Genomic DNA, 21,033 nt, shown 5'->3' on the forward strand with positions numbered 1-21,033 from the left:
CATGCTTGCCAGGCAGGCATTGTGCCGCTGAGCTAAATTCCTGGCTCAAACCCTAGCTTTTTTTTTTTTTTTTCTGTACATTACACTGGCTTTCAAATCATAATTACTCATGAGCAGAGTATGTACATTTCCTCCTCTTGTCTTGCCTGAATTGCTAAGGGCTATGCTAATATGCCCTAAGATAACCAAAGGCAGGTATTTAGCAGCAGTCAGGAGGAACCACTGGCAGCCCTTCTCAGAGCTAACAATGGCACTGACACCTCTTCAACCCTGCCTCCCCTTTGGGACTATTTCTCTGCCCTGGCTTTGGCTGTTTTAAGCACAAGAGGCCATGAGAGGGCACCTACTTGCTGAAGTCGAAGAGGAGCTTCTCAAAGATGAGGATGGGCCCGGTGCTGCTGAGGATGATGAGAGGCTGTCCCGAGAAGAGGCAGAACAAGGAGCCAGCCATGGCAGTGCCCAGGAAGCTCTCCATCACTCCCTGGGGGTGCAAGAAGTATGAGGCATAGTAGAGGCAGGAGAAGAGGTCTCCTCACATAGGCTGCAACCTTGCTATTTCTCCAAGGGCCCAGACCAGTGTCCATCCTTCATTCCGGGCCCTCTCTTCCCCTAATCCTGCTCTCCACCTCCATCCCCACAATTTACCACCATTTACAGTATCATTCTCTTTAATTCTGTTTGGATAAAAGTCCTTTGTGACTTCCTTTTGACAGCTCAGGGCCCAGAAAACAGTAGCTATGCTTGTCCCTGTGTCCATCTCACTCCCAGAGGTCAGCCCATTCACCCATCACTCCTCTAAACATATATTTGGTTCCATAGAGCTCAGATCATTCACTCACTCACAATCTACTAAGTATCTGCTGTGTACCAGGTGTTGTGCCTGGTAGTGCAGGCCTACCAGTGAACAAGACAGCACATCTTCAGTCTGGTGGGTTATACAAGTAAGTAACCAATTTCCACACAGCAGGGCTCCTCAGCCTTGCATTACTAATGTTTCAGGAAGGATACTTCTCTGTTGTGGGGTCTGTCCTACATACTGTAAGATGTTTAGCAGCATCCCTGGTCTCTATCCATTAGACACCAGTAGCCATTTCCCTCCTAGTTATAATGAACAAAACTGTCTCTGGATGGCTCCTTGGATCAAAACTGTCCTGGGCTGAGAGCCACTATCCAGGAGTGTGACAAGCTGGATGACACAGAAGCACAGTCAGGAAGGCCACCCTAGACATAGATATGTGGAAAGCCGGGATTAGCCAGGAGAATAGGGAAAAGTAGAGTAAGAGAAAATATCCCAAAAGAGGGAACAGGGTATACAAAGTGTGGAGCTGAACAGGAGCATGTCTTCAAAGAACTTAAAGATGATCAGGATTGATGGAAAATAGATTGTAGAATGAGTAAGCAGGGCAGAAACACTGAGAAAGAGAATGCTAGACGAGGCTTGACAGGCAAGTAGGGCCACACCGTGAGGACCGTGAGGGGAAGCTGGATTTTTTTAGTTAAGGATGATGCCTCGTTTCTGCTATGGACAGCTGGGTGAACTGTGGTGTCATCTGCTATGCTGCAGCCCAGGAGGGAAAAAAATAGAGGTAATATCACCTGTGAATCGGGGGCTACTGTGGGGCAGCTACATGGACATGCGCAGGAGGCAGCTGGACACTAAACCTGAAGCTAGGGAGAAAGAGGCAGGCTGGCAATTCATCTCAAATTATCTGAGAAAATGGGCCTTTGGAGCTCTGACCTTTCCCATGGTTCTACCCCCAAAGGCCTCCAGTGGAAAAGACTGCCTAAAATATGACAGGTGTCTCTGGTGAGTTGGCATTTTCCTTGTGTTGTTGTCATGGTAGCAACTTACTATCTTTCTATAAAAGTTTCACCTCCAATCTAAGCAAAGTTGGTTTAAAAACAAGTATGGAAGCTGGGCGTGGTGGCACATGCCTGTAATCCCAGCACTCAGAAGGCTGAGGGAGGAGGATTACTGAGAGTTCAAAGCCAGTCTGGGCTACATAGTGAATTCAAGGCCAGCCTGAACTACCTAGCAAGACCCTGTCTCAGAAATAAATAAATAAATAAATAAATAATAAAACAAGTATGGGAGAAGGCCGCAATTAGCAATGCAAATAATTGTGCTGTTTAAATCTATTCAAGTATCACTGGGAAAAGTATCAAATAAATAACAAAGCAGATGATTATCCTTTAAAGTCTGACCTATTTATATCATCCTCACATTTGGTCCTAAGTAATTATTGTTGTTGTTGTTATTAAGGATTACAAATATTGATGGCTTTGAGCCAGGGGTCGAGATGCACTCCTGTAATCCCAGTATTTGGGAAGCTGAGACAGGAGGATTGCCAAGAGTCCAAGGCCAGCCTAGGTGACATAGTGAGTTTAAGCCTAGCTTGAACTGCAGAGGAAGACCTTGTCTCACAAACAAACAAAGAAACAAACAAACAAAAATATAGTGATGCCCTCAACTTGAATGGTGGATTAAAGTTTGGTTTTGGGATTACAGGATGAAGCTCCTTGCTGTCATCAGGTGGCAGCAGATTTTACAGACATTTGCACCAAATTCCCAGCTCGTACACACCTGATAATTGTCGGTGGCATCACCCAGTAGCCCACCAAAGGTGATCGCGTTGGTGATACAGCCGAGGTAGATGAACAGGATGGCAGAGATGGACTGGATATGGAAGCCGTCATAGAAGTCACTCAGGAACCAGGGTAGCTTCCTCTTGATGTCCAGACACAGCCCACCAAAGAACCTGTCCAGACACAGCCCACCAAGAACAAAGCAGGCCCAGGAGCTGCTTGGTCTCTACAAGTACCAGAGCAGGGGTGGGGCAGAGTCAGGGCTGGGGAAGAGAATTTGACTATGGGGATAAGAATCAGGAATCAAAATATTTAGAACCAGAGTTTTTTTTTTTTTTTTTTTTTTTTTAAACTGGGGATTGAACTCAGGACCTTGAGCTTGCAAGGCAGGTAGCGGCACCACTGAGCTAAAACCCCAGCCCCACCAGAGATGAATTTTTGCAGGACTGAAAGTTTATAGTCAGCACCATTCACATTAGCTGGGGTGGCTGAAGCTTGTATGGGGTGAGGAGCTGTCTGAGAATAAATATCTTGGAGTCCACAGATAATGATCCTCTCTGATCATCCATAGGGCTCCTGTGCATGGTAAACACAGCCCAACCACAGGACGTAGAAACAGCCCATATTAGGGTCAGATGCTAAACCTTATTAATTAACAGATTTCTTTGCTCTCTGGAACAACTGAGTTGGGAATTTTAGGTTTGGGAACAGTGTTTACTGAGGATGCTACTCCCCATAGTTCCTAACCCAGTACTTAGCATAGCAGGGTTTCTCAACCTCAAAATTACTGGTGTTTTGAGCTGTCTAATCTTTTGTTGGAGGGAGCTACCTTGTGCATTTAGGATGTTTAGCAGCATCTCTTCCCTCTACCCATTTGATACCAGGAGCATTTCCCCTACAATTGTGACAAATGAAAATGTCTCTGGACACTGCCAAATCCCCTGAGCCATGAGGTAGGGAGAAGGAGAGGGGCAAAGTTGCTTTTAGTTTTAAGAGCTGCTGAGGTAGAGCCAAGGACATAAAAACATGGTTTTCTCAGAATCGTGATTTGCATGTGGCTTTGTAGGCTGTCCTTTCCCAAATCTTGATCCACCTGAATGACCCCAAGATCTGGCAAAGAACCCAGGCCAGGAGAATTTTCTCTTGTCCCCTTAGAAGACAGAAAAATGAAGTTTTTATATAGGTAATAATTAAGATTTTTTAAAAGGTACTGCTATGTATTGAATTGTGTTCCCACCAAAAGATGTATTAAAAACCTCAGTCCAGTAACTGTGACTGTGACTTTGTTTGGAAATAGGGCCTTTATAGATATGATCAAATTATAACGAAGTCATTAGGGTGGGCTCTGATCCAATACGACTGGTGTCCTTATAAAAGAGGACAATGCTTTGTGAAGGCAGAGGAACACAAGCAAAAGGCCCTGAGATGACATGGGTGGAAACTGGTGTGACCCAGCAGCAAAGCAAGAAATGTCAAGGACTGTAGGTGACTTCCAGAAGCTAGGAGGACCCGGGGCAGGACTCTGCCCAGAGCCGCCCAGGGGGCTGGCCATGCTGACATCTTGATATGGAACTCCTGTTCTCCAGAACTGAGTGAGAATAACTTTCTGTTGTTTTGTGCCACTTAGTTTTCAGTGCTCTTACTTTGGCAGCTCTAACAAATGTGGAGAAAAGTTTGGGTCACTCTTTCCCCTCTCCTGAGGTAATTCTTCTCAGGATCCAAGAAGGCACAGGGAAGGAAAGGCCCCAGGGGTTGGACCCCGTCACCCAGAGAGGGTACTACACACAGTGGAGGGGAGGGGCTAAGTCAGGGGTACGGCAGGTCTCTGTCAGGCCTGCGGTGGTCACCTTCCTGTCCAGATGAGCTCCTCGCTGATTTCGTGGGCAGCCGGCATCTCAGCATCATCCCCACCGCCAGCTCCACTGGCTCCGCTGCCCCCTGCTCCACCACCATTGCTTCCTCCGCCTGCAGTCTCACCGCCTCCTCCCACAATGCCGTTCATCTGGCCTAGCTCGGCCAGGGAGAACACAGACTTCCTGGAAGAGAAGGAATAGGAGGGAGTGAGGCTCCATGTGCTGGGAAAGGTCCAACCCCTCAAGGACTATCTCCAGATTACCCTTCATCTCTCCGGAAGCTTACAAAATATCTTAAAAGACAGAGAAAAGTGCAGAAAATGATCAGTATTACCCACATCATATTTAGCCATAGTTGCTTCTGTTTTTTTACAAAGAGAAATAAAAAATACCAACAAAAATGAAGCCCCTCCCCCCACACGCACCTCTTATCAGCAGAGGGCACTTTCTTAGGTGGCTCAATGCGAATATTTGGGTCCCATTCTCCAGGAGGAAGGACGATGACCTCGTCCAGAAACTCATCGATTCCTGCAATCAGATCTTTCCGATTGCGGGCTTTATAGGCCACATCGCTGAAGAGCTGGTGAGAAACCAGGAAGAAGAGGAGGGTCGGCTCTCTTTCTCAGGTCCTCATCTATCCGCCTCCCAGGAGCACGTCACAGCCATTTTCAGAGGAATCACTTGCAGCCACCGTCCCTGCTGCCAGCTTGCAACCCGTGGGAGGGGTGAGAACATGACATGGCAAGGAAAATAGGGCACCATGGGAAAGAGCTGGCACCAAAGGGAGGCCTTGGAGCTAATACTCCGGTCTCCACAGTCCTTTTGTAGGACTTGTTTGAGTCACTTGACCTCTCTTGCTTCAGTTCCTCACAGAGAGAGCACATTAGAACACCTCTGCAGAGCCCAGTCTGAGAGGCTCACACATTTCAGACCCACTTGTTACCTCCTGCCCTCCCCACTTGGAGGCTCAGGGCACACGCCATCTTCAGAGCACGCTTTCTGACTCACAGATTTGATTGGGTTCTGCCTGTGTTTACAGTCCTCTAACCCCCCACCACTCTGGGCACAGAGTGTGAATGCTAGGTTCTGCTCACTGGCTCTGTGTAGCATCTGTCTCGCCTCTCTGCTGTCACTTCCTGCTCAGCCCGGCTACCCTTGATCCAGCTTCTTTGAGCCTTGACCCCTGTTCCCTTTGATTAGAGTGCCTGCCTCCTAAGCTCATGGTGGGTCTACTGTGCCCTGCTCATCCGTAGCTGTGAAGCCTCCTCACCTGTGAAGTTCTCCTTAACTCCTTGGGCAGCTAACATATGAGTGATTTTATTATTACAGCTCTGTCCCTCCCACTGGATTGGTGTTCCTAAAGGACAGTGGCTGGTCCCCGAATCTCATAATCTACAGCATCTGCTCAAATGTGCCTGTTGGATAACAGCGAATGCAAGTGCAGCCCTCAGCGCAGGAGCTAGGACATTCCCGAGTGCAGGCTTCTTGTTACCACTTACATCGTCCACCATGAGAGTTGCAATGGCACGGCCGATTTCATTGTAGGATTTTGCTCTCCCAGAAGGTCCCAACAGTATGAACAGAAACCTGCAAAGATGAAGAAGGAGAAGAAAAGTGAAAAGGAAAAGCGGAAGAGAAGACTTCTCTGGTCCTCAATAGTATCCATTGTTAACATTTAAACTTTTTCCCTTTGAGTCTCAGATTTGATGGGAAAACATTTCTTTTTCTGCTTTTCTAAGCTCCTCACTTTGTCTTGCTGCCCAAGACCACCCCACAGCTTCTCTCCCTGCTGGTTCCTGTTTCTTCTTTATGATTATTTGAAATAAATCCTCTAAGGTTTATCACTGGTCAGATTTCCCTCTCTACCTTTAGAAGTGTCCCTGACAGCACTGGTTGCTGACTTCATGTTAAGTTGGCACCCCGCCACAGGCGTGGCCACAGGTTTCAGTGACTCTCACCTGGTGGGAACGGGCACCTCAGTCACTCCTCCCAGCATGGCAGACTGGATGAGACGCACAAAGGCAATGAAAGGCTGGTCCAGAAAGTCCACCTCCCCCACAAGCACATTGGAGGCTTCTGAGTCTTTGGGGATCTTCTTCATGAACTTGTTTTTCCTCTGGTCAGGGAGGGAGAAAGGAGACAAGAATACTCTACATGCTCTCACTCCCTCACTCCCTTTCAGTCTGCACTTTAGGCCTAACTTCAAAAGACGCTCCTGGCATTTCTTAAGAGACTAAAAAAGGCTGGGCCTCATGTCAATGCATATAATCCCAGCACTCTGAAAGAGAGAGGCTGGAGGATGGCAAGTTTGAGCCTAGCGTGGGCAACATAGTGACTTAGTGAGACACTGCCACAAATTAAAAGACTAAAAATGTTGAGACTATAACTCAGTGACAAAGCTCTGGGTCCAATCCTAGTACTGATAAAGAAAAGAAACTTAAAGAAATAACCCAATATTCTTCCAGAGACCTATTAAGCCACTGGAGATGGGAAAGAACGTCATTAACTTGACCCCTAAAGCCTTCCTTGATAAGTGAAAAGTGCTCAACTACTGTGTGGACTAAGGAATCAAAGGAAAGAACCTTGGAGCTTGATGGGCCCCAGGTGTCACCTGAGCCTACTTTTCCCCCAGACCTCTCTGCTTCCACCTCTGGTGCAGAGGGAAAGAGTCAGCCTGTTCTGGTGGTCAGGATGGACGGGTTTTGTTCTCCTTTTGTCACCAGCTTCCTGACTCCCAAGAACCCTAGCACAGGCTCTAAGTCTGCAATAGATGTGCATGATCCCAGGTCACTTCCTGAGGACCTCTTAGAAAATTCATAACTTCTGAGACTCTCCAACTGAGACTATCAAGGCAGCCTCCCTCCAGTCCCTCTGACTAGTATCTGCCCAAAGTAGGAAGGTCAAGAAATGTCTGCTCCTCATTAGCTCAGTGAAGACACAGGTCCCTGTGTCTCTACCAGCAGGTCCTTCCCCTTTGTGCCCACAATTATTTCCTGATTAGGCTCTTAGCTGGTGTGGGGGTGATACACGGAACTGGGTGGCATGCCAGCATGAGGAATAGCATGTGAGCAAGGACTGCACCCTTATTATGCTTTAAATCCAATGGGAAAAAAACAAGCTCTTGCACCCAGGCAACCAGCAACAGCCCCAAGGATCCTAACAGGGAGATTAAGTAAGGGCAGAAGTGACAAGGAAGCCAGACTTTCCAAGACTCAGACAATCCCTTTGTCTCAGACACAGTCAACTGGTTAACAAGCAGTTCTCTGGGATAGAGGCTGGGCGTGCCAGGGAAGCCACCTTCCCCATGCTAGTTCCATGCCTTTGAGTATCAGGCCAAATGAGGAGTGCCAGGGCCAGGAGGTGAGGTGGGGTGGGCGGGACACCCTGGAGAACAAGGCTTTGAAAACAATATTTGGGAGTGGCTCAGCTATCCCACTTGTAATCCAGGACAGAAAAGTTGAAACAGGGCCTTGGTCCTTCCTCTCAGGTTGCAATGTATTGGGGTGGTAGCATCCCAGAAATGGGGTCATGGGGGTGTTCCACCTACCATGGTTTTGCCATGGATATGGGCTTGTCCAAGCAGGGTTTCACTGACCTCATTTCCCAAACCCAAGGGACCCTGGCCCAGTTCCTCAGCATACAGTCACTACAGCATGGCAGTGCTCTGTGGATCCACTTTGTTCACAGCGAACCCACTGGCCAGGGATAGGCATGGAGTTTAGCTTTGTACAAATCAAGGATGGAGAAAGTCTGCAGGGAAAATGCCTCTGGGCTTGCACTTAAAGAGCATCCTCGTGTGCAAGGCACAGATGTACAAACACTGAGAAGCAGATTGGAGTAACAGCCAGGAGAAACAGACTCATCAGGTGCCGGGTTCCAATTTCTATATCACAGAAGCATTGCCTGGTGAAGTGATAGCCAGTTGCTATTGTCACTTATGCATTTATTAAAATAGATTATTAAAGATCTTTACCAGATAATGCTTTTTTACCAAGGATCTCCTGTTTGTGTGCATGACTATAAGAAATTGGTATTTTTCTCCAAATACTATTTCAGAATACTGACTGGTTCTTAAAGTATTCCCAAATAGGTTTCTCTCCCAGAGCCAGACTGCCTGGGTGAAATCTGGGTTCTGCCACTTTGCAACAGGATGAAGGGGGGCATGTTATTCAACTGCCTCAAGCCTCAGTGTTCTCTCATCAGTAGAATGCGAAGGACACAATACCTTTGTGAACACACAGGAAACCCTCAGCACACAGCAGCACATGCAGTATGCGGGCCTTAAATATTGGTTAATGTTATTGTTTTTTTTTAATTGAATTTATTGGTACATTCTAGGTAGACATTACAATTACATTCATTACTGGGATCTTGTACCTTTATATGCCAAGTCTTGGTATGCTATTGTTATTTTAGTACTGGCCACGAAGGACACCTGGCACCAACACAAAGGGTCATTTTTATTTTGCCTTTTACCAAACTTTCCTTAAAGGCTTGGAGGTCATCCTCACTTCTGAGACTTCTCACTGAATTTCAGGTTTCATTGTCATCTTTCGTCCTACTCCTATAGGCATAGAATCCCTATCCCATCGCTTGAGGGTTATGGGAGGTGGGAAGCTATGTGTGCTAGCTTTCTCCCTTGACATGGAGCAACTGCTAGGACTTAGTACCTAACTGACGAGACACCAAGGCAGCCCAGAACTCCCACCGGGATCCTTCCTGGAGACTGCCCTCCTTCAAGGGAGTGGGGTTCTTTCAAAAGGGACTCTTCCCCTAAAACCAAAGGCTTCTCCCTGCTGTGGTCCTCCACTGCAGCCAAATACAGAGGCTTTACTACCTGGTCTGTGTTTGGGGTGTGAGAAATGTCGTTCATGCTTCTGCTCTGGGCATGGCCTAGGAGAGAAGGAGAAGGTTAGTTAGAGGAAGCCAGATGCTCACAGGTCTTATTCTCTTGGCCCAAACTTATGCCTTTCTGTGTTCATTAAACAAAGCAAGGCCCCCTTCCCTTAACCCTGCAGCCCCCTTAAGCTACCATCCTTTTGCTCTCCTTCCTTTCAGCTTAATTTTTTTTTTGAAAGAGTGGCTAGGCTCCAGGCTCCACTTCCTCCTTCTCACTTCTCAGTCTACTATTTGGCCTGCATCCCTTGGTCCCTACCTTCTTGGATGTCACCAAAATATCTACTTCAGATCCTGGCCATGTACCAGGCACAAATGGAAGGAAGCACAAAGATGCCTTTTCAGACAAGGTACTAGGGGTCACTAAATTGGAATTTGTTAGCAAGAGAGACTAGTTTCTCCTCTGCCCTCCATGACCCATGAAAGTCTTACGAGAGGCTGGGGTACAGATAGAAGCAGGAGGGAGGTGAGCCTCCTCACCTGGAGAACAGTGGCAGTGCCTTCTCTGAGCTGCCTCTGGTTCCTTCCTCTGGAAGTTGGCTCTCGGTTCCCACCAGCAGCCTCATCCAATGGACACTCTCAGACCCACAATTCCTTGCCTTTTGGCCCGTGGCCACTCCTTGCTTCTAGAACACTGCTCTCCTTGGCTGTCCTGCTCTTGTTTCCATCTCAGGTTCCTTTCCTGTGTGGCTCTTCTCAGAGCCCTCATCCTTTCAAAGGCCTCACCTTGTCACACCCCCTCTCCCTCTTTGTCACATCCACTCCTGTTGCTCCCACTCCACATGTGGGTTGACAACACCCAGGATGCATCTCCCATCCCACTTTGCTGCTAAGCTCCAGACCCACTGGAATAGTTTCACCTAGCACCTCAAACCCAACCCATTACCATGTCTTCTACCAAGTCTGTTTCCCCCACAGACCCTATTCTATTCTGTGTACCTGCCTCCCATGCACTGGCCATTCAGGGAGCAGAATGGAAGCATCCTTAGCTCCTTTCTCTGCCTCACCTCCTACTTCCCACTCGCTGGTACATCCCACTCTGCCCTGTCCTCTCCATTCCTGAGTGTAGGTCTAAGATCTTACTTCCTGTCCTGCCCTCTTCTAGTTTATTCTTTCTCAGATAAAAATCTGATCACCATGTGCTCCTGCCTCAGGCTTTTCAGGGTCTCCATCATCTTCAGAATGATGTCTGGGTTCTTTTAACTTTTTGTTTTTGTTTCTGAGAGAGGGTCTCTCTATGTAGTTCAGGCTGGCTTCGAATTCATGGCAAGCCTCCTGACTCAGCCTCATGAGTGCTGGCACTGCTGAGACTACAGATGTGCGCTACCACGCCCAACCTGGGTTCTTTTGTTGGACCCAGGAGACCCTCTTTGATTTGATCCTCTCTTCCCCTTAAACCCTGCACTCCTAGTGAACTGGACCCATATTCCTTCCTGAGAACTCTTTTCCTTTACTGCTATTTCTGATCTTTCCCTAAACACATTCTGCCGACCTGAACCAGTGGTGGTACAGGCATGACTGTCCCACTGCATAGCTTGTACCACAGAGTGTACAAACAGATCTAATCACTGTTATTTGTCTCTTTACTAATAAAAATAACACAAAGCTGCCCTATGGGAGAGTCATGTATGTGCCAACAGTGGTTCAAACCACCCAAGTAGCAAGACACATGGATTACGGCCTCCTTGTGAATATGTTAAAATACCTCTTCTGGCCCCTAAAATTCCTATTTAACCTCCAGGACTTGGTTATGTGTTTCATCCTCTCTGAGGTTTCCCTTGTTGTGGATTGTGGTCTGGGTCACCATAGGGTGGGGTGCAAACACACAGTGTCACTGTGCACAAGTCTTTCTAAAGCCCCTTTCTGCTTACTGACCATTGCCTGGGGCAGCTCTAAGTAGAGTAATAATGCCAGGGGAGAGTAAGAGGACTTGGGCATTAGTACAGAGAAAGAAAAACTGGAGCAGCCCCCTGCTGTGGCAGAGGCTATAGGTTGGGACCACATCCTCACCAGTCATTCCTCCTGTCTGGTCAAGACACAGTCCTGGCCTGTACCTGTTGCTCTGTCAGCATTTAAGGAAAAGTGTCTAGAGGAAAATAATCCTTCTCCTTTCCTTTTCTTTTTCTCTTCATTTCCCAATCTCTCTCCTCTTTCCTCACAGCTCTCCTGACTGTTCACCCTGATGAACTACATGAAAAGAACTGTCTGTGACCTCTCACTTCCCAGGCCTCCTAGTCCATCCCTATGGCTCTGCCCACATTTCTTTTGTCTGGAGACAAGGCTGTTACCAGTAATTATAATGCTGTCTAACTGCCCTGGAAGGAAAGGATCTAAAAGGTTTTTGGTTTTTGTTTTGGGACCGGGGATCAAACTCGAGACCTTGCAGTTGTGAGGCAGGTGGCAGCACCACTGAGCTAAATCCCCGGCCCCTGAAAGGTTTTAATTCCATTTGTAGCAAACCTTCTCATGAGAAAACGGGGCAAATGATCAGTTTAGTGAAAACCCAGGTACAGACTAAGATACACACTAGTAGAATATAGGATTGGTATTAATCATGCCAGGAACGGATTTGAGACCTTATTTTTCAGAGTTACTTGGAATATTATGGTCATGACTCTGGCTCTGAGGGCGGCCTGGGTTCAAGGTGAACATTAGATTTCTCCTTGTCTGTGTCCTGAGAATCCTAGTCAGATCCTGGGCTGTCCCCGCTCCATCCATGGAAACATGGCCATTCCACAGCTGTCACAGCCAGAACAATGCCATTGCCGAGTGGCAGAGAACACACTCACACAGATGTCCGTAATTTGTGCTTTGCCGAATCCTCAGGTCCTCAGTGGAGCGTCGCAGACTTGGGCCAGCTGCAGGGTTCCGGGCAGGGCTGCGGCCTGGGGAGAGGAACAGGGGACACTGGGCTACCCTGGCATGGCTGATGCAGCCTCTCGGATTAGCTTGGAATCCTTGCACAGTCACCTGAACTAAATAAAGCCAGATCATATGATGTGTCTCTTCCCCTTCCAGGAAGAACTTTCTTTGGGGGGCTGCAGGTACTGTTGAAAGTGAGATAGATACAATTGCTTATATTAGCTCTATGAGTAATAGACTGCCTGGATTCATTTCTGATTCCACCACTTACTGGCTGTGTGACCTTAGGCAACTTATGCAACCCCTCTGTGCCTCAGGCATCTCAATTGAGGATGATAGAAGCAACACTTATATTACTGGTTATTGTGAAGATGAAGTAAGTTCACACAAGAAAAGCATTCCAAACAGTGCCAAAGTGCTGAGTATACTGCTAACTCTGCTATGTTGAGCACCTTCCCATTTTTACACAATTCATGTAAAGAGATTCCTCAAGGGTCTTTGTCTAGTAACTGTATCAACTTTATCCTGGCTCCAGCGTTGAACTGACAGGCTCAGCAGAGCCAATGTTTCTAAGCATCTTGACTCAAGATACTGAGAGCGGGGGGCTGGAGGTGGATAGTTACTCCCCCCAGATGGCCGCTTGCTCTGCTCTTCAGAATGAGCTCAGCTGCCAAGTGTGTGAGCCTTGCACCTCCAAGATGAACCCTGCCCCTCTAGCTGCTCCACAAGCTCCATTTTCTGCAGAGCTCTTAGACCCTCCTTGGAGATTACATGAAAAGCTTGCAGGCCCTTCCTAAGCAAGCCATCCCCGGTGGGTTCTCAACTGCTGTGAGCACACGGGGAGCTCTGAGCACTTCCTGACCTGCCTCTCTCCAGGGATGTATTCCAGACCAACTGAATCCAACCCTCCAGGGTGGGCCCCAGGCCTTAGGTCTTGACTCAGACCCCCAAGGGATGGTAACGTGCAGCCCAGGCCCAGAGACAACACTCTTCCTTGGAATTTCTGCTCTGGTGAGGTACTGGGGGATTACTGAAGGCCCTCAGCCCTTCCAGAGAAGGAGTCTGAGGAATTCCTCAAAATCTCAGAATTTGTCCAGGAAAAATGTCCAGGACATTCCCAGCCACCAAGTCAGGCTCACCTGGGCCCTGGGCCTGGCACTTGCCCTGTGGTCAATGGATACCCACAGGTAGCCCAACTCACTCGTGGTAGAAGAGACCGACTTTCCAATGTCTACCAAGGAGCGGTGGATGGGTTTCTTGGTCTGGTGACGATGCTTCCTCAGGAGGACATAGCTGACCCTCTCCCGGAGTTCTGGCCGCAGAAGCCCATCTTCAATCTGTTTCTCGATGACATCATCTAGACAAGAAACAACATGCCTTGTCCGCGTGGGACAGAATGCAGCCAGGGTATGGGAGTCTTCAGTCTCTCCTGTTATTAGTGGGACTGCAAGTGAGCTAAGGTGACAGAGGACATGGAGATAGTCCTGGCTTCTCCACTAATGGTGGAAACCAGGGCACATCACAGACCTTCTGACTCTCATGTACAGGGCATGTGTGCATCTGTGTGTATGCACAGGTATGTACAGAAGTTTCTGCTCTTTGTATCGATGTTGTGAAGAGTTAACAAAATAGTATACACGAGTGCCCCAGGAAGCACAAAAGAATTATGTTACACGGTTTTAGCCCTAAAAAACCAAATTATTTAGATTTTGGGTAAAATGCTCCTGGGCAAGATCAAATGTGCTAGAATGAAACTTATAGAAATTCTTAGGGAAAATAAGGTAAGCCACCTCCTCCCTCTGACACTCCTCTGCATGGAAATTAATTTCCTAATGGTCTATTTTGTCCTAAAAAGAAATAGGTTGTCATGGCAATAGGTATCTCTGACTGCACTAGAAGGCCTTTGTCCCATTCTGCTGCATTTCTGGACAGCATTTGAGAAGGAAATGCTTTCTTCATCATGGGAGCTATAGATGGTGCTGAAAGTTGGAGTGGCTGGGGTGTGGTTTGGGAAGCATCAGCCCCCTAGGACCTGCAGAATCCTGCAGGCATCAAGACTTGCAGTTGGGTATGAGGCAAGGGGAGCTGCTCTGGTTTGTGGGGACAAGAGAGATATCAGAGGTGGCCCTGACTCACCTATGATCTGTGGCAAGGAGCCACGGTCCAGATCCAGCAGCACCGTCCCCGTCTGCAGGCAGGTGCGAAGCTCGAAGAGGCTGTGTAGGGACAGTGTGGACACGTGGGGCTTGCTCCAGCGTTCACCTCCTTCCTCTACCTTTTCTTCAAACTTTAACCACCTGGAAGGGGTAAGGAAGGGGTTCAGTACGGCCAATGCCCTGAGGAACTGGTCTTCCCTGGGTCTCCCAGGGAGAGTTTAGACCTAGGGACTCATATCATCAGGGGTATGGGTCCTAGACAAACAAGCAGTACCCACACTGTCCCCACGCCTCTGATGCTGTCAGACTAGGGACTAGGTGGCATCTAGAGAATGACCATGACCATCTCTTCGGAGGGATGGAAGTGTTTTAAAATTGGAATATGGCAATGGTTGCACAGTTCTGTTAAAAAGAAATCATTGCACTCTTAAAATGAGACAATTTGATTCAAACAATAAAGCTTTTCTTTTTTTTAAGTCTCAGCTGGAACTTTTGGCCCCAGGCTGGTCACAGTGAGGGTTCAATGTAGTTTGCTGGGAGCAAGGAATGTGTTCTCCAACAAAAAGTATCTCCCCTGGGTTCTGCTGCAGGGTCTCAGTTTCCCTCCTCTTCACTCTGGATTTTGGCTCTGAAAGTTCAGCTTCAAATCCAAATATGACTAAAAGACAGAAAGAACTTGAGCCAGGGATGTGTAGGAATTTGTCTTTGCAAGAAGCCTGGGAATCACAGGAGAGGTAGAAGTGGTCAAGCAGGAAGGCCTTGGACAAAAAGCAGAGGCAGCACCCCTCCCTTTCCCAGGGCAGTTTGACACAGGCTGGGGAACTGCCAGGGGAGCAAGATCCCAGCCTCATATCCCTAGCCCACTTTTGTAAGATGCTAACCTCAAACTAGTGAGTAGCCTCTACTCATCCCAATAGAAACCTCAAGGGGGTATTTTAGGGACATGGGTATCTAATTCTGAAGTTCCTCTGAAAAAGTAAATGTCTGAAGAGAGTTAGAGAAAATTTTAAAAAGAAGACAAACAGGGATAGGATATGTCTTAGTAGATGGAAAAACTTGCTACTGAAATGTTCAAATAAATAAAGCAGTGTGATTCCAGATCAGATATAGACAAAGATACCAACAGAACAGTCCAGAAACAGACCTGGGCACGCATGGGAACTTGAGTTCTGCTGAAGGCATTGTTTAAAAGATGATACACCTAAAAATTTAAAAAGTTTTAGATCCTTACTTTTCACCAAATACAATATTAAGTTCTTTGTGAATTAAAGTCTAAACATAAAAATAAACGTATAAAAATGTAAATGTACTAGAAGAGAATATAGAATATTATTCTTAGAGAATACTGTGGGTAAACACATCCTAAATAAAGTATAAAACCATAAGGGAAAAAACTGAAAAAAAATTGACAGGTTTGATTACATAAAAATAAAACAAATAAAAACTTCCATAAAAAAATAAGACATTAACCAAGTTCAAACAAAAGTAATATTCTAGGAAAGATATTTGCAACACACTGAGCATCAAAAGACAAATATTTGTAACAAAGCTCCTATAAATTAATAAGAAAAACTCAAATTATCCAATGAAAAGTGAACAATTCTGAGGAGAAATGAAAGTGACCAATAAACAAATGACAAGATGCTTGACTTTACTAGTAACCAAGGGCTTTAAATTACTACAAATGAAATGACAGTCTTCATTTCTCATATTGGTAAAAATTAAAGATTGATATATTCCTGTGTTGATGGAAACACAAGGCCATGGCTACTCAAGTAGGGGCATTGGCACGGTTGTCTTGATAAAAGCATCTTCTGGTTTAGTGTGCACGCCTTCTGGCACAGTGCCATGAGGATTAGCACAGGACTATACTGCATATCTACTCCCAGTAACTTGTGCAGGACACTCCCTGCACCTCCATACATTAGGGTGAAGAACTGAAAAACAGCAATTTTCCAGTGAAAGCATGATTATATCAATTCCACACATCTCGGCTGCAAAACGTTCCCAGAGGTAAACACTAAGCATGAGAGAACTCTGCATACTGAAGGGAGCGATGTCACCACCCCATTTTACAAAAAAGAAAAATAACATGAGTGTGTATGTGTACACACACACACACACACACACACACACACACCTGAAAATGCCCAGTGAAAGTTTTGGAAGGATGCGTATCAAATGATTAACACTGGTTATTTTCTTGTGTGTGTGTGTGTGTGTGTGTGTGTGTATGTGTGTGTGTGTGTGTGTGTACGTGTTACTGGCAACTGAACCATTGCCTCATACTAAGCTTCATGCCCAGCCCTTTTATATAGTTTTTATTTTGAGACAGGGTCTTACTAAATTGCACTCTTTGGGTTCAAATTTTGGATCCTCTTGCCTCAGCTTCCCAGGGTGCTGGGATTACAGTTGTTACTTTTGAGAAGAGGAGTGGGGGACTATTGAGGGGGTCAGAGACTTTTATATCATTGGGCTAATTAGTGTAGCAAGAGCCCATCTGGGGAGCAAGACCTTCAGGTTTTAAATCCCTGCTCCATCATTTCCTGGAGGGAACTTAGTTACGTTCTTTAATTCTTTATTACTTTTGTGTTCTTTGGGAAAAATAGTATATAGCAATTAGTGAAGTACCTGGCACATAAGATACAAGCTGTGAGCATGAGCTATTAATGATAAAGAATATTCAATCCCTGGTACCGCAAAAAACAAAAACAGTAAAGAACATAACTTTTGTGATTTTAGAAACAATAAAAGATGGAAACCATTCAAGCCTCCCCCTCAAACAGAAAACATCATGACTGACATTTCTATGACTGCCACTTGAGAAGTCCATGTGTATGTAAGTACATATGTGTGTCCTTGCATTAACTTTACATTAGCAGCAGCACAGGGTCTAAGGACATAATACCCCAAGGACATCCTTCTGTGTCTATAAATGTTGATATCCTTTTCAAATCTTTTTAGATTTCCACCATATAAATGTACTATAATTGATATGAACAGTCCTCAGTTGGTGGACGTTTAGATTATTTCTAATTATTCTCTATGAAAAACAAGGCTGGCTTAGACATCCTTGGCTCTGCTCAATAATTTCCTTAGAATAAATTCTCAGAAGTAGATTATCTATACAGTTTTATACTGTTGACATACATTGCCAAACTGCCCTTTCAAAAGTTTGTGTTGTACAACAAGCCCTCACATTTCCCTAAAGTCTCTCAAACTCTAGTATTTTGTTGTTTTCATCTTTGTTCATTTGGTAATGGAAAATACTACACAACACTCGCATTCCTTTAATTACTAGTGAACATCTTTTCTTTTTTTTGTTTTGTTTTGTTTTGTTTTGTTTGTTTTTTGAGACAGGGTCTCACTATGTAGTTGAGACTGACCTGGAACTCACTATATAGCTCAGGCTGGTCTCAAACTCACAGCGATCCTCCTGCCTCAGCCTCCCGAGTGCTGGGATTACAGGCATGAGCCGCCACGCCCAGCTCTGAACATCTTTTCTCTAGATTTCCTCTTCACATAACTGTGTGATTACTTTGCATTACCAGTGTTCAACTATTGATTAACTTCGTCATGTTGGAAAAAAGTTAACCAGGCAGCTGGCAGGCCTGGGGAGCATTAGATGGACACAAGTTGGGTAGATTTGATTGGAGGAGACCTGGAAAATGAACCTAAAATTTGGGGGCTGGAGCTAGAGAACAGATCCTTGCCTTGGAGACTTACCAATTTGCAAGTTGTTTTTTTTTTTTCCATAGAAGAAATCTGCTTTGGATAACATCATTTAAATTATAGTAGATCCAAATTTGTATGGTAAGGGTAAGGTTCTCCTAAAAATTGTATTAACATGAGGGTTTGCATAGAAGAGATCAGAAGACAAGTTTAAAAGTTTTGTTTGAGATGATCTGGGCACAAGAGGCTAGTCACTGGGACGGGGGACCAGGAAGGATTTGTGTCCTTTCCCCACTCCTCTGTTCTTTCTTCTTCTTGGCCACTATGACATGAACAGCTTTCCTCCACTATGCTCCTCTGCCATGCAATTCTGCCTTGGAGCTGGCTGACTGCAGATGAAACTGTGAGCCAAGATAAGTCTCTCCTCCTTTAAGATGTGGGTTTTAGGGATTCTCTTTTGGAAATGCGAAAGTGATAAAACAGCTTCTCCATAGATCAGCTCTGTCTGTATAAATACAATTTGACCTACAAGAAGGGGTGTAACAGCACACCTCCTCTTTGAAGCCTCCTCTCTGAACTCCAGATAGCAAAGACAAGCTATCCCCGCTTCCTTCCAGACTTGAACTATTTGTACTATTTGGTATTAGGCTCATACCAAACATTCACTCCATATGCACACAAACAAGGGCACCAACCTACCTGAGCATGGTTTGCAGAAAAGTAAAGTCTCTGGTGTTCATGTTCAAGACAATGCCAGAACTAGACCCTACTACAAGAATCCTGAAAACAGGACTTTTTAAAATTCCAGTATATGGCCAGACTTGGTCATACCCATAATCCCACAATCCCACAGTCCCACAATTCCAAATCTACTTACCCTGCATTAGGATAAGACGTACGCACAGTACCAATACTTGAGAGGCAGGCCAACCTGGACTATAAAAACAAAAACTAGAAAAGATCCAGAATACTAGACAGCTTCGCTAGGACCACATCTTTAGTCCTCTTTGCAATTATTTTGGAAATCTCGATGTTAAACCACTAAGGCTGTGACCTGAAACTTAGTTTTGTATCTTTTTTTTTTTGTCTTGTTTTGTTCTTCCTGTAATAGTGTCTTGCCGTGTAGTCCAAATTGGCCTCAAACTCACTATGTAGCCTAGGCTGGCCCTGAACTCACAGTGATCCTACTGCGTCAGCCTCCTGAGTGCTGGGATTACAGGCATGCACCATCATGCCTGGCTAGTTTTGGGTCTTTAAAGGTAATAGCTATAAACTTACTTGGAGATATTTTTACAAATACTTATACCTGGATAAAGCAGGAGGCCAGCTTGGCCATGGAAGCCAGATTATTCAGCAATGTGTGACCACATGTGATGATGTGACTGGTAGTTGTTTGACTTGTCTTGTTTTTTGTTGTTGCTTTTTTTTTGTCTCCCCCCTCCACACATGGAGGATCAAACTCTGGACCTTGTGCTTTCCAGGCAGGTGTGGTGCCACTGAGCTACATCCCTGGCCCAATGTTTGACTTGTCTTGTCCCTACCAAGGTAAGCATAGCCCTGGACACACACATCACCTTCTCCCTATATAAGCATATACATAGCCTCTTTCCCCTAGGATTGGCTCTGACATTGCCAGCCAAAGGGCTGGTGGAATCTCTAGAGGCCCCTTTCTGGCATGGTCACTCTATGCTTTAGTTTCCCTGGTTTTATAGTTGGAATCTATTTACAGTATATACTCCATACCAATGTGACTCAAAGTTTAACATGCACGGGAATTTTGTCTAATTTGCAGGTCTGGCACAGAGACTGAGATTTTACACTGCAGTCCTGGATTGCTGATGTTGCTGGTGTGAAGATCACTTCTGCATAAGGTCCAAGATACCCTGTTTCCTATTTCCCACTGCCTAGCAATAGTGCTACCTCCCCACACACAAGGCTTCTCCCAGGTGTTTTGCTTATTGCTCCTGTAACAAACACCCTTCTCAAACTGAAGCACACAGTGGGATTATCTGGAGAGCTTTTGAGAGCACAGATAGCTGGGCCCCATCCTAGAGTTTCTGATTCAGTGAGTCTGGGTCCAGGGGAGAGTTGTCAAGAACTTGAACATTTCTAAGTCACCAGGCGGCACTGCTGCTGCTAATATAGGGACTACATTTTAAAAACAACTGTTCTAGAATGATGATTCTTAATCTAGGTTGCACACAAGAATACCCTGAGGTGCTTCTAAAATCTTGATGTTCATATCCTAGGTCATATGCCAGACCAATTCACTTCAGTATACTGGGGATGGGACCCAGGAAACTCTGCTACAGACTGTTCTAGGTAAAGTTCCTGACTTGGCAGACTCAGATGCCCAAATAACAATTAATTGTAGTCAATTCTGCTTTTTAATTGTTTTGGTATATAACAAATACCAAATAGAAACCAAACTTTTGAGGGCAGGGACCACTGTTTTCCTCTCTGGTGTCTTCTCACAATCCTCTGCCCAGATTAAATTCTTGTTCCCTCCTGCCCGAGAGTGGTGAGACCTCACAGATCAGTTTGGATGAGTGTAGCTATGAGAAAATGAAAGAACTTGAAATTCATGTGATTTTGTATACTTTGAATACTCAGAATGGTCTAAGTCTCAGAATGGTCTGAATAGTCAGAATGGACTGTCATAGTCCAGAAACAGACACAAAGACACGAAGGTTAGCAGGGCTAATACTGCCCTCTGGTGGATGTGCGCACAACTAACGGTGAGTTTGGAAAAGTCAGGTAAGCCTGGGTCCAACTATGAATTACAGGAAATATAGGGGGCAGAAGAGTGTGTCTTAAAACTACAAAGACTGAATGAACAAAATCCAGAGAGGCAAAATTATGCCGTTTCTTGAGAAACTGCAAGGGAAAAATAAAGGAGGGGAAGTTGTAGACTAGGAAGGATTTAAGAGATGCAGCTCCCAAATATGTGTGGACTAATTTTATTTTTAACAAAGAAGAAAAAAGTGTGTGTGTGTGTGTGTGTGTGT

The 21,033-nt window shown here is 45.7% G+C and overlaps 1 protein-coding gene across 7 annotated transcripts in view; it reads right to left on the reverse strand.

Moving 5' to 3' along the window:
• The window catches only part of Slc4a5 (solute carrier family 4 member 5), a 109,663-nt gene that overhangs the window by 29,376 nt on the left and 59,254 nt on the right, over window positions 1–21,033 (reverse strand). For all 7 annotated transcript variants that reach the window (XM_010631549.3, XM_010631550.3, XM_010631544.3 and 4 more), the window contains 10 exons: window positions 14,334–14,494; window positions 13,399–13,554; window positions 12,125–12,220; window positions 9,277–9,332; window positions 6,398–6,555; window positions 5,939–6,026; window positions 4,865–5,019; window positions 4,434–4,622; window positions 2,585–2,759; window positions 348–481 (listed from right to left, as the gene is read on the reverse strand). In XM_010631549.3, coding sequence (XP_010629851.1) covers window positions 348–481; window positions 2,585–2,759; window positions 4,434–4,622; window positions 4,865–5,019; window positions 5,939–6,026; window positions 6,398–6,555; window positions 9,277–9,332; window positions 12,125–12,220; window positions 13,399–13,554; window positions 14,334–14,494 — 1,368 coding nt within the window. The remainder of the gene's footprint in view (window positions 1–347; window positions 482–2,584; window positions 2,760–4,433; window positions 4,623–4,864; window positions 5,020–5,938; window positions 6,027–6,397; window positions 6,556–9,276; window positions 9,333–12,124; window positions 12,221–13,398; window positions 13,555–14,333; window positions 14,495–21,033) is intronic.

This window comes from Fukomys damarensis, unplaced genomic scaffold, assembly GCF_012274545.1.
Source record: "Fukomys damarensis isolate Sample0158 unplaced genomic scaffold, DMR_v1.0_HiC HiC_scaffold_2, whole genome shotgun sequence".
NCBI classification, from domain to species: Eukaryota; Metazoa; Chordata; class Mammalia; order Rodentia; family Bathyergidae; genus Fukomys; species Fukomys damarensis.